General features: G+C 55.1%; 1 protein-coding gene across 8 annotated transcripts in view; it reads left to right on the top strand.

Annotated features, from left to right (window-relative positions):
* FBXO25 (F-box protein 25) overlaps positions 1 to 12,642 on the top strand; it is a 53,170-nt gene that overhangs the window by 22,241 nt on the left and 18,287 nt on the right. For all 8 annotated transcript variants that reach the window (XM_036117500.2, XM_078069909.1, XM_036117499.2 and 5 more), the window contains exons 3-5: positions 6,792 to 6,895; positions 7,775 to 7,824; positions 10,174 to 10,266. In XM_036117500.2, coding sequence (XP_035973393.1) covers positions 6,792 to 6,895; positions 7,775 to 7,824; positions 10,174 to 10,266 — 247 coding nt within the window. The remainder of the gene's footprint in view (positions 1 to 6,791; positions 6,896 to 7,774; positions 7,825 to 10,173; positions 10,267 to 12,642) is intronic.

Genomic DNA, 12,642 nt, shown 5'->3' with positions numbered 1-12,642 from the left:
TTCAGACGTCATTGGATCTGTACCCTTGTGCCCGTGGATAGTCTCTCGTACATACACGTAGAGAGCCTGTCATCTTGAGTTTTGCTCACCTTCACCGCTTCAGTACTTAGGACATCTTTTCCCCTTATTTTCACCTTGATAGTGAAAATCTTTGTATCGTACTTCGTTCCTTCCATTTGGTTCCTGACTGTCAGCTCCGTACAGTAAATAATGCAGTTTCCTGCTGACCTCACGCCCCATCCCTGCACCACCCTGTTAGTGGTGGTTCTCTGTGGACATTGTCACGTGACCTGACACGCCGTGTTGCGCCCCATAGTCCTACAAATAAATACATGTTATTTGCTTAATAGCCATTTGTCTCAACCTGTCTCGTCCCGTTTGTCTCCAGCATTCTGCTCCAGTGTGGATTCTATAATGGATCCTCACTAAGCTCCTGGTCTCGCCGCTTCCTGTGTTGGTGCACGTTCATAAATTTCATCATGGCCTTTACCCTATACGTCTGTTTACCTAGATATATCTGCGGTTCACTTGAATTTTTTGACTTAGTCTCCCGAACGTGTTCCTGGCCTGTGATCCCTGCTACGCCACTGCTGTGGGGTCTGCTTCTTCGTTACAGGTTAGGGCCTGCGTTGTGACGTGAGGTTGGGGGGACCTGGTAGGGTTGGTGGCTGTGTGAGTATCATGGCTGGTGCTGGGAGTCTGTCGTGAAGGGCTACAGCCGGAGGCGGTGGTCTGCCCTGTGTGTGCAGGGCATCAGTGAGGGCCAGGGCGCGCTGGCCCGCCCCGCATTCCACGCTTTCCGTTCACAGATGTCACGGCCGCTGGAGTTGGACTACCCGCCAGTCCATGTCTGGGAAAACTCCATCCCGAACCTCTGCAAGGCCACGTTTTCCTTCACTAAACCACATGGTGTGTGGGGGCCAGCGTGTCTCCTTGCTGGGTGAACCATGGGGCTGCGTGGCCACCACCCGCCCTGCGCCCCCTTCCCGTAACACGTCTGCGTCAGAGTCCTTCAGTGTGTTGTGGGAAATATTCAGGAATAAAGTGTTAGCCCTAACAACAGGCTTTTAATCTTTTCTTAAAAACTTAAATAAACTGGACTTTTCCTTTTAATATATTTTTGTAAGAAAGACCAATTGCTGATGCAAGAGTGACCTTAAATAGGAAAATGAGTAAATATGGACATTTGGCCAGCAGGAGAAGATAATATATAACCCTTGATCTTTTTTTAGAAAATGTGTGGATAAAAAGCTAAGTTTCACAGGCAGCCATTGATGAATTGATGTAAAACTGAAAACCGTCACCAGGAACTGTGAGAGCAGAGATTGTGGCACCGCTGGGGAGAGGAGCTAACATGCCGTCTATGTCCTGCTTCGACGAGGACGCACAGCTCAGGGACTCTGACAGAGATGCCAGAGGCCGTCGGCCTGGAGTCATTTGTCAGCGATTATGTTTGAGGGCTTCATTGTGCTTTGTTTCGTTTGGGGTAAAAGTGACCACATTTTGTATCTGAGGTTTGCTTTGGTTTGTTTCCGATGAGGCATCACCTCTGCTGAGTTTCTCTCCCAACATCTTGTGTATTTGATAGTAGAGTTGGTAGTGCTTTTAAGACCAATATTGACCTCAAGTAATTTTAAAGCGTAGGCTATTGTGTTAGTTTTCTGCGGTTGCCATAACCATAACATCAGTGGTATAAGAGCCAGAAGCCCAAAATGCAGGTGCGGACAGGCTCCGAGGGGGATCCCCAGCTTGCGGTGTTTGCCACAGTCCTGGCGTCCTTTGGCTGGTGGCCGCCTCACTCCAGCCTCTGCCTCCACCGTCACACGGCCTTCTCCCTGCCGGTCTCCCTGTGGCTTCCCCTCTGCTCTTGGAGTTAGGGCCCACATGGTTAATCCAGGATGATTTTATCTCAAGGTCCTTCCCTTAATTCCATCGCCAAAGGTCCTGTTTCTAGATCAGTTTGTGTTCAGGATTGGTTCTGGTCCAAGACCCTGAATTCACCACCTCCAGGGACACCCCAAATCCAGCGCTATTAACCAAGCAGTTCCTCCTGAAGAAGAACTGAGGGCTGACAGAGCAGCTTCCGCACAACAGAGCTAGAGACCATGCAGAGAGCGAACAGAGGAGGACATGACGGTGGAGGGACCCCCACCCCCGGTGCTGTGGACTACAGCGGGGAGAGAGAGAGAGACCTTGAGCACATGCGTCCGCCCCAGGGCACAGAAAAAAGCCACAGTTGAAAAGGTCAACTAGCTTATAAAAGAGACACCCTTAAAATTGTACCAGACTGTGGAGAGCTTCTGGAACGCTCTGGGGCTAGGGCTGGTGAGCCTCATGGCTTACGTTCCCCTCCCCCTTGACAGTGTGGATGGGAGCAGGGTCCAGGTGTCCTGAGCGGCCTGCCGCCTCTCCTAGCCCAGGTCCCTGAGCCCACACCAGCCCCCGCCGCCCCAGAGAGGTGGCCCCAGCACCGTGCACACTGGGGCGCCCCCGCACAGTGCTCACTGCATCCTGGAACCCTCCAGACCCTCGCCGCCTCGGCTTCCGATGCCTTGCTCGGCTGCTCCAGGGCCTCCCAGCCGCCCCACCAGGGCGCCCCCTGCGCTGAGCACCTGGGACCTCCCGGCTTGCACCCACTCCACCGCCCACTGTCTTGTCAGCATGCCCCCTGCGTGGGCAGCCCAGGGACCCCCCAGCCCGTGCCCACTTCAGCTGTAGCAGTCCCGCCGGGGCACTCTGGGCACAGCCTGGAGCACCTGTGGCCCCCCACCTCAGCTGTCCCGCCAGAGTGCCCTCTGCGTGGGAGCCTCGGGGCTGTCCCTGCCCAGTCCCATGGAGCTCTGGCCATCCCACAGGGCGGCCCACGCCCCCCGGCCTCCGCCAGCCCCAGCTCCATCCCGCCGGCCAGGCAGGCGGCATCACAACGCCGTCCCTCAGGTTTAGGATCCATAACCACGCGCGGAAGGTCCAGCAGGATGGTGGGCAGAGCAGTGTGCTCCGGCAGAACCAGACACAGCGCCGGTGGGAGGACGACCTGGCCAGAGCTGAGCCGTGTGCCTGCGGGCGAGTCCGTCGGTCGTACAGGTGCTCACGCGGGGGGGGGGGGGGGGGTGAGCGCAGACCTGCCGTGCACGCGGGCGATGCAGACAGCGCCAGGCGGGCCCAAGGGTGCGGCGCCGGAGAGGGAGGCCTCCCGAAGGGCCCCCGGCCGCCGAGAGGATGAGAAGGACGGCTCGGGGAGCGGGGACGCGGGGGCGTGGGGAGCACCCAGGCTGAGCGCAGGACGAGGAGATGACGTCTGGAACGGAGACAGGCCGGGGGTGTCCCGGACACACATTCCGGTAGAGGAAGGGGAAGGGGTAGAGGAGAGGCCCAGAGCTCGGGGAGGACCGCTGCGGTGGCGCGGGAGCCGGGGCTGAGCGCGTAGACACGTCCTGCGGCCCCGTCAGCCCGTCCGTAGGACGCACCTGCTTGCAGACAGCGTGAGGCCCTGGCTTCGGCCGGGGGGGGGGGGGGGGGGGCGCAGCTTCCGGTCCTGAGGAGGTCCCGGGAGGGAGGAGAGGCAGTTCTCTCGAAAGCCCTGAGTGTGTGGTGCTCAGGAGAAGCGGGCGCTGCAGAGCAGGGGGGAGGCGGAGGGACGCGGTGCCGCCCACACCCACGGCTTCCCGGCCGAGCGCACGGCGGAGCCACGGGCCGGAGCCACGGGGCGTCAGGGACACAAGTCTGTGTTCCCGCCTGGCGGGCGCTCGTGCTGACGTGTGAGCGCCCGACGGCGCCCTGTGCGGCTTACCTCAGGACGGGAGGCGGGGGGCTGCCGTGAGGCTGAGGCGGGGGGCTGCCGTGGGCGGGCGGGGGGCTGCCGTGAGGCTGAGGCGGGGGGCTGCCGTGAGGCTGAGGCGGGGGGCTGCCGTGGGCGGGCGGGGGGCTGCCGTGAGGCTGAGGCGGGGGGCTGCCGTGAGGCTGAGGCGGGGGGCTGCCGTGAGGCTGAGGCGGGGGGCTGCCGTGAGGCTGAGGCGGGGGGCTGCCGTGAGGCTGAGGCGGGGGGCTGCCGTGAGGCTGAGGCGGGGGGCTGCCGTGAGGCTGAGGCGGGGGGCTGCCGTGAGGCTGAGGCGGGGGGCTGCCGTGAGGCTGAGGCGGGGGGCTGCCGTGAGGCTGAGGCGGGGGGCTGCCGTGAGGCTGAGGCGGGGGGCTGCCGTGGGCGGGCGGGGGGCTGCCGTGAGGCTGAGGCGGGGGGCGCACCGCGTCTACGGCGCTGGCGGCGTTCAGTGCGCGCCCCTGTGCGGCGTCCCCGTCCCCGTCCCCGTCCCCGTCCCCGGAGCGACTGCAGGCCGCTTCCAGCCCGGCTCCCTCCACGCCGCTCCACGAGTTCCCTCAGGTCCTCAGCAGCACACGCGCTCTGTCCTTCTACGACTGCTTGTGTCACTCGTCCGGCGTCCTCCTGGTCCCCCGCGCTCTGGTGTGTGCGGGATCCCCGTCTGCTCTGGGCGGATGCTGCCCGTCGTGCGTGTGGCCTCCTTGTTGGGCTCGTCCAGCCGCGTGCGGACGCGAGTGGCCTCCCCCGCTGGGGCCGTGGGTGTCGGGCGCCTCGTGGGGCCTCCGCTCTCGGTCCTTTCAGGGGCCTGTCCGGAGCTGGGCCCGCCGGCTCCGGTGGGGGCCTGTGCACCTGCTGCAAAGACGCGTTTCCTGGGAGGTGCCCGCTGCGTTCCCGCCCGCACAAGGGCCCCGCGTCCTCGCCGGCGCTGCGGATCTTCGGGCTCTCCGTGGCAGGCGCCCTGCGGGCTGGGGGCTGCCCGCTCACCGTGGGGCATGTGCGCGTGCCTCGTGGCCGGTGGCGGGGGCGTCTTGTCGGGGGCCTGCCGACCACCAGTGCCCCTTCCTCGGGGAAACGTCTGCTCATTCTGCTCATTTTTCACACAGCTGCTTGGTTTTGTTGTTGACGTTCCGCTGACGTTTAAATCCGGGCCGGTGATGTTGCTGCACTCGGGAAACCAGAGGCCATAAATAGGAGCCCTGCCTGCGGAGCTCGGTCGCTCAGTGGCTTCTGTGCACGTGAGAGGGAACGAGGCGGTCAGCATCCAGCACTGTTGAAGCCATGGTTTAAATGCTGATTTTAATTTTGGAAGCATTTATTTTTTTACCCACTTATATTTATGTATGTTTTTACCTGACAGTATAAAAACCACTGAAGATACTCTCTGTGAAAATGGCAACTAAGTTTCCGTAGAGCGGGCATTTTCTCTTGATTATGGGCGTGGACCATGTGGGGCTTCGTGGCTGGTGTGGCCCGGGGCCTGAGTCCGATGCGCACCTCACTGCCCACGTGGCCAAGCCGGTGGACTCCACGTTCTGTGCGCTGGCGTGGGGAGCCCCAGGGGCCACGCTCGCACCGTCGGTGATACACCTGCTGGAAGGACGCGGCTCCCACAGCCAGGCCTGCCGCGTGTCTGCGGGATGGAATGGGACTGTCCCGCCGGCCGATGCGGGGGTCAGAGGGCCTCCCCCGGGGCAGGGTCTGGGTCAGGTCGGGGCCCGCCTGCTCTGCCCCCTCGCCCCGCAGGCTGCCGTCCGTGTGGCAGCCGCTGCCGCTCTTCCTTGGTGTGCTCATGCCTGTAGTTAGGAAAAGCTGAGCTTCGCGTCAGCATCGAGTCAATGACAGCCGACTCGTGTAAGACCGAGTGTGATGCCCTGGGGCCAGCCGTGTCCATGAGCTCCTTTCTGTGGCACCCGCCACCGGATGGGAAGCTCTGCATGTTTCTGTCAACGCACTTGTGCCCGTCCTGCTGAGTGGCTGCGTTGTCAGAGCAGGCTGGTCTGCTGACGTGATGAATGGGCTCCCCGGCGCGTGGAGGAGCTCTCACTGCTTTCTTGTCCCATGTGCTGGGAACCAGCCGCGCCAGCCCTCGGCCTGAGTGCCGGGCCCGGGCCTCCGCCCGCCGGCTCGCCGCCTCTCCACGGAGCCTCCCCCGGATCCCAGACCAAAACCCACCCAGTGCCAGTGGTGTTGAAAATAAAAATTGTGTGCACCTTTACCTTGGACGGGGTGGACTGCTGTATGCAGTTATTTTTTTTTTAACTATAAATTACCTTTTAAAGAAAACATGTTCAAGTTGTTGAGTTACTGCCTTAAATTCTGTTTCCTTCTTTTAGCCAAAAAAAAAAAAAGAAAAGAAGGAAAAAAAAAATTGGGAAAGCTTTTAATTAGATGTATTTAAGTAGGAAAATGAACATTTTCCTTTACCTGCCTTCAGTTAAGTGCCTTAACAGTTAGCATTGTTTGGTCGATGCTTCATAAGAAAGCGTTCCTATGCAGTGGTGGTTTTGGTTAAGTCTGTGAGCCTGGAGGGGGTGCAGGGAATGCGGGATCAGGAATTGGCACATCAGGAGTCCGTGTCGGGCATCCTGTTCTCCCACGGCCCTCTCTCTCGAAGTGTTTGTAGTATTGTTGGTAACGTCTGTGTTGTAGTGAAGTCTAAAGTCTGAGCCTCCCTAGGTGGCGCCTACCAGAACCCCTGGGAGAGTCTGATCGTGTTCCGCCCTACCTGGTCTGACATCCTCAAAAGAACCAGAGTAGATCTCAGATTCCTCACAGCAAACAACAGATGAGACATTAGCTTTGTAACCTCAGACTTGTGATATGCTGCTTTGAAAGTTACTGGTAGCTTTCAGAATTCAACACGATTTTTGTTTTGGTCTCCTGAATTGCAAACCAATATTATCTTTTTTTTTATGAAAGAAAAGCCAAATGAAGATCTCCCTGTAAAAGTATTTAATAAAATGTGTCTTTATTTCAGTATCTTAAATAGTGACGATGAAGAAATATTCAGTAATGAAGAGCAGGAATACACATCCAAAAAGAGGAAAAAGGATCATTTTAGAAATGATACAGATACTCAATGTAAGATCATTTTTATTAACAATTTTATATTTTACTTGTTTAATGTATTGATATACTGAACTGTTTTGACAATGCTATCTTAAGAAAGAAAGGACGATACATGAGTGACAGCTCTCTCTGTCCCGTGTTGCCCACTGACTTGGTTATCAGACTGTTTGCAGCTTCACCATTTAGTTAGTAAGATCTGCAAAAACAATAGCAAAACCTACAAAGCAGCTCGTGCATCTGGAATGACTGAAAAATGGTCGTGAGTTCAGTTACCAGTTCACTCCCAAGCAAAGAGGCTAGACGGCAAGGTGTGTTGACTCTGGACTCCGGCCAGAGCTGGACTGGAAACGCACGCCGGGCGGGGTAGGGAGCCTCCTGGCGGCGGCTCACCTGCGCGACAGGCCCCACTCCCCCCAGCGGCATAAGCAGGAGTCCTTGGCAGAGGTCGTAGGGTATTCAGGCTCCTGGAAAAGACAGGGTCCTGTGGAGAATAGAGTAATCACGGTCCTTGAAGCTTTGGGACTGAGTTACATGAAAAAGACTATAGTAGAAAAAGAAGAATTGTTAGGGTACACAGAATTAATGACTAATCATATTTTTATAGTCATTTATGTTTTGATATTATTGCAGTTGTTCATAGAGCTAGTTTTCTTTTAAGTTGAGAAGATGTGGTGCTGTCTTAAGTCATTTTTCATGTAAAGATGTTTCAGCACCTCTTAAACTGATGTCGGGAAACAAAGCAGTTCTGTTGACATTTAACCAAGTGATAGCATCTCTTTATCTATATAAGTCAGATAATTTTGTTACCATTTACAACTGTTGAAGTTCCGTAAAAATCTTCATTTTAAATGATTTGCCAGATTTTAAAAACAAAGTTAATTTTTATTCTAGGTTTTTATCGTGAGAAATGGATCTATGTCCATAAAGAAAGCACGAGAGAAGTAAGTATTCTGTTACAAATAAGAGTGTATTCGGTGGTGTTTCTGTTGAATACGTAATGTCATATTAAATACATTCTGTCTCTTGCAGTATGAACTCTCTGGCTCACGTTCTAGCAGATGAAAATCTAGGATCTTTGAGGTGGTGATTTGTGTGTGCATGTGTGTGCTTGGTGCCCCCACCACAAATCTGAGTCAGCCGGAGGGCTGTTTCAGAGCAAGGATTTGACATTTTCTCCCTCTGTCTCCCCAGAAGCTGCTGGGGTGAGCCTCCGGTGTTGCGGGCATGTGTCCTTGCTCTTGTGTGTTAGGGGCGCTGAGAACACGGGTGGCCCCATTTAGAACCGCTGTGACACTGTGGTGAAGTCCGACCCTGTGCAGAGCAGTGCGAGCCCTTCCCGCTCCTGGCTTCTGCCAAGTTGGCTGCAGCTTTTCTCGGAGCCGTAGACCATTCACTCCGACTCTGCTTCCTTCTCTGCTCAGTACCCAGGGACGCTTCCTTCCTTTTGCTGCCTGAGAAACTCTTTCTTTGCCTTGTTCGCAGCAGTTGGGGAGCATAGTCTAGGAAGTGGTTGTTTAGCATGGGTGTAAGTTAGACCTTCCAGAGGGTTACTACTGCATGTTCCAGGGTGGCCCCGCTCCCCAGAAGCATAGGGGCTAGCTTCTGAGCCGGAAGACTGATTTGGCCTAGTTCGTGGTGGTTAGGGCTGCTGTGGGTTTGAGATCGCTCCCGGCTCACACACACGCTGAGTGAGACCCGTCAGAGGAGCGCTTGACAGAATCTGACGGACTGGAGCTTATGACTGACTGCTCAGTACTTCCTGTGCTCTGTGTTACCACACCCGTTACAGAGCAGAGACCATCCGGGATAGCCTAAGCAGCAAAGGGAAACTGCTCGTGAGTCTGCGGCGGTGTTGCGTGGGCCCTGCGGCAGGGACACAGCCAAGCTCAGGAGGGTCTGGGCGCCCTGCGCTCAGCTGCGGGCTGAGCACCTGATACGGACCAGGTATCGCCACTGCTTGTCTGCGTGGCCCACTGTGGCTGCCCCACAGCCTCTGAGGTTCCACGTGTGGTTCCAGGCCCCCCAAACGCAGGCGGGCTCGTGTGGCCCAAACAAGTGTTTTGCAGTCTGTAAATCAGATTTAATTCCCCAAAAAAGAAGAGGCCGCTGTGGCATGGGTGGCTGCCTGGAAAGGGGTCTCTGTCTATACCAGTATTTAGAGTTCTGTTCATTGAGAAGATAGAAATGTCAGCGGTGATTGACTTCAGATTATAATCTGTAAGTAACCTTTGCTTCCTCACAGCTCCCAGGAGAACAGTTTGCATATAGTAGATACTCATTAATAACGTGTATTGTTTTAAAAATGTGTTTTGTTGGTTTGTGCACATATAAGGACTGTTCTTGGGATCTGGGCACAAAACCACATCAACCTTCATGGGGCATCTTTGGTCTGAGACTCAGGTGTGCACTCCAGCTGTTTTGCTAGCCCCTGTCCCGCCATCCATTCGAGAGGCGAGGGTAATCTGTCACCACGTGTTTCTAGGATTATCACCAGCTCGTCTAGCCCCACAACTATGACTTGAAAATCTCTGTATACTCTCAGGATTTCAAATGCAGAAGCTCGAGTTTGAAATGACTCCTGACACCCATTGTACAACCCTGTGCAAACCAGTGTCGACTGCGGGGCCCATCACGAGGGACACACAGCTGAAATAGATGGCAGGGTTTTCAGTACTGAAAACATGTCCCATGTGTTCATCTGTGCCCTGGGCTCTGGGTCCTGTGGGTCAGACGACCAGCTCCTGGGTGTCACTGCCAGGCATCCCCTCGGCTCCCCACCTGGAAACCACACGTAGTCACCCCCCCAGCCCTGGGCCCCGGGCCTTGGTCTGGTCGTAGGGCGCCTGCCAGACCCGCGGGGCACGGGGCTCCCTGCAGAGGAATTGGGTGTTCCTGCGTGTGTCCATAGCAGACCCATCTTCACAGTAGCCGGGCAGGTGGCTTGTGCATCTGTAGGTGCTCAGCCCAGAACACATCCCATTGTGATTTCAGTTCCCAGCTTGTCCGCACAAGAGAAATCAACAAGATATTTAGTAAGTATTTGTCTTTGTCATCGTGTCCATAGTGCTGGAAGAATGGCAGAGCATAGTGTCTGCATGATATGCGACTTATATTTATTTAGCATTGCTGTTTTACTCCATGCTAATCTAAACGTGGAATAAATCATAAAAACAAACGCCCTTTGCAAAAATTTAAGAAAAATTTGCACAGACTAATTCACATTAACTGTCACTTTATTTTGACTAATTGACTGATTATGGATTTCAACTGTCTTGTGTCTGTTTTTCCAGAGGCACGGCTATTGTACTTTGGGAGAGGCTTTTAATCGCTTAGACTTCTCAAGTGCAATTCAGGATATTCGAAGGTTCACCTACGTGGTCAAAGTAAGTCTTCTGTGTCAAAAGCCATTTCGAGGACACTTGATGGGCTGGGTTTTGAAAGTGACGAGTGTACATATTCAAGACGCTTCTGGCGCTGGTGCTAAGTTGTGTTTGTGATGGCAGGCAGAGCACGAGGAGTGAGCTCAGGAGGAGACGGAAATAGTGGGGGTTTCTCCCACGCTGGTGCCCCTCGTCCCACGTGCTTTCTCCTGGGGCCGCCCCATGTTGCCAGTTTCACCCAGCTGCACGCGCAGGTGCATTGCCGTGGGAGACCCGGGGGGTGAGCACAGGCTCTTCCCGAGACTCTGACCTGATGGTTTCACCTGCATTTTCCACTCCGTGTCCCCCACAAGCGTGAGCTCTGCTCCAGAGACAAGCAGCGAGCTGGTAGGAGAAAGGGGATTGACCCAGAGTGGGTCTTCACAGAAGCCTGGATTGCACCTTGAAGGCACTGATGATCTATTTGTAGAGGACATTTTTATCTTGGCTCAAAAAGAATATATATCCTATGTAATGTGTATTATAGGCAAAGTTTCCTTAACGGCTTCTAGGGAATTAAAAGTGTTAGTGGCAGGACAGAAATACTAGGGTTAAATCACTTTACACCTGATGTAATAGTACCTGTTTGGTTTGGCCCCAGTCAGAGCTTGCCAGGGCGCCGTGTGTGACCAGTGTGTGGGGGCCCCTCTGCTGCCCATTCTTCCCGGGAGTCCCGCTCTCTGGGCTGATGGGGTGTATCCTTTTTTTTTTTAAGATTTTCTTTATTTATTTAATTGACAGAGAGAGAGAGAGACAGCGAGAGAGGGAACACAAGTGGGAGAGGGAGAAGCAGGCTTCCTGCTGAGCAGGGAGCCCAATGTGGGGCTCGATCCCAGGACCCTGGGACCATGACCTGAGCTGAAGGCAGACGCTTAAAGACTGAGCCACCCAGGCGCCCCGATGGGGTGTATCCTGATGTGTGCCCTGGCCAACAGGGCATGTCCGTCACTCACCTCTTCTCTGGGTGAGGCACTGCGATTGGACTCAGCCGGTTCAGGGTGTCGAGAGTCCAGTCGCCAGGGAACTGTGCGTCAGCACGGAGGTCTCTGTTCAGTAACTGTTTCTCCGTGCACCCTCTTAGAGTTCAGGCCGTCCTGAGGTGTGTCTTCGCCGCTCTTGAGCACCTTCACCTCGAGGTAGAGGGACTTCATTGCTGGGTCGGAGCTGGGACTCCGCAAGGGCACAAGCACTCTGTGCTCTGACAAGGCAGGTCTGTGGGCCAGAGTCTGTCCTTCCCGTCACCCGAACCTCCCCACGATTTGTTCGTTCCGTCTGCATGCCACACTCTTACCCGCTGAAGAGGACTTTCATCTTTTTGAAAATGAAAATACTTGCTTTAGCCTCATCCCAGCAGTAAGGGCTGTGAAACTGTATGTTTCCTCTGCTGGTTGTTTTCTGATACATAAAAAATGCGTAAGTATAAAGTTAAAATGTACTGCGTGCATTGCCGACTGAAATGGTCTTGTGCCCTCCTGGAAGTACCACGTGTCTCTGCGTCGTCCTGCAGAGATGGTGAGTGAGGAGCCTGGTGACCTGGGTAGGTGCTGAGACCGTGTGCGTGAGGCTTGCCCGGCTCATGGCTGCTCGGCGGGAATCCTCACCTCTCACCCCCCACCCCTGCCCCTCGGCACCCCCTTCAAAGGCCAGCAGGGCTGCCTTCCAAAGCCCACTTGCTATGTACACCTTCTGCTAACAGCAAGGACAGAAGCCAGCGCTCAGGAATGCATCAGTGCACGTGCCGCTGCGGACACGCTGCGGATCTTAGCCCCCTGCCCGGCCTCCGGCACCATCCCCACCCACGCCGGCTCTCCGGCTCTCCCCCAGTTGCATTCTGTGTTTTCATCTCTGGATTTGCTCGGGACCCCCTGGACCCCACTCCGCTCGCTGCCACCTTCTCCACGGAGATGCGGGGCCTCCTCCGTGTGCTTGGGCGCTCTCCTTGTTGCCCAGTAGGGCGTGCGCTCCGGAGAGGGGCACGTGCTCCTTGACCTCGCTGACAGCAGACAGCCTTGTCTGCAGGAGCCTCTGCTTGGGATTTTTGTGCTGCTTTACATGTTTATAGCAACTCTTCCTCGTCAGCAGCTAAGAGGATTCTCGCGGACTTCTTCCCATAATTAACGCAGAGCTGTCTGCACCCATTAATGTTGGAACACATGCAAACAAGGTGTGAGGTGGCATTGTGTTTGAAAATCCTTGATAGTTTCCTTATGTTTCTAAAGGTATTCAGTGATGGTTTCCCTGAGGATTTGTATGAAAGAAATTAAGAATATGTACTTTTCAATATTCTGTATGAGATTCTCTTGTTCCCTTAAAATTAGCAATTTTAAACTGAGACTAATC

The sequence above is a fragment of the Halichoerus grypus genome, chromosome 3, assembly GCF_964656455.1.
Source record: "Halichoerus grypus chromosome 3, mHalGry1.hap1.1, whole genome shotgun sequence".
NCBI classification, from domain to species: domain Eukaryota; kingdom Metazoa; phylum Chordata; class Mammalia; order Carnivora; family Phocidae; genus Halichoerus; species Halichoerus grypus.
The sequence above is the reverse complement of the archived record's forward strand: the minus strand, read 5'-3'. Positions and strand labels throughout refer to the sequence as shown.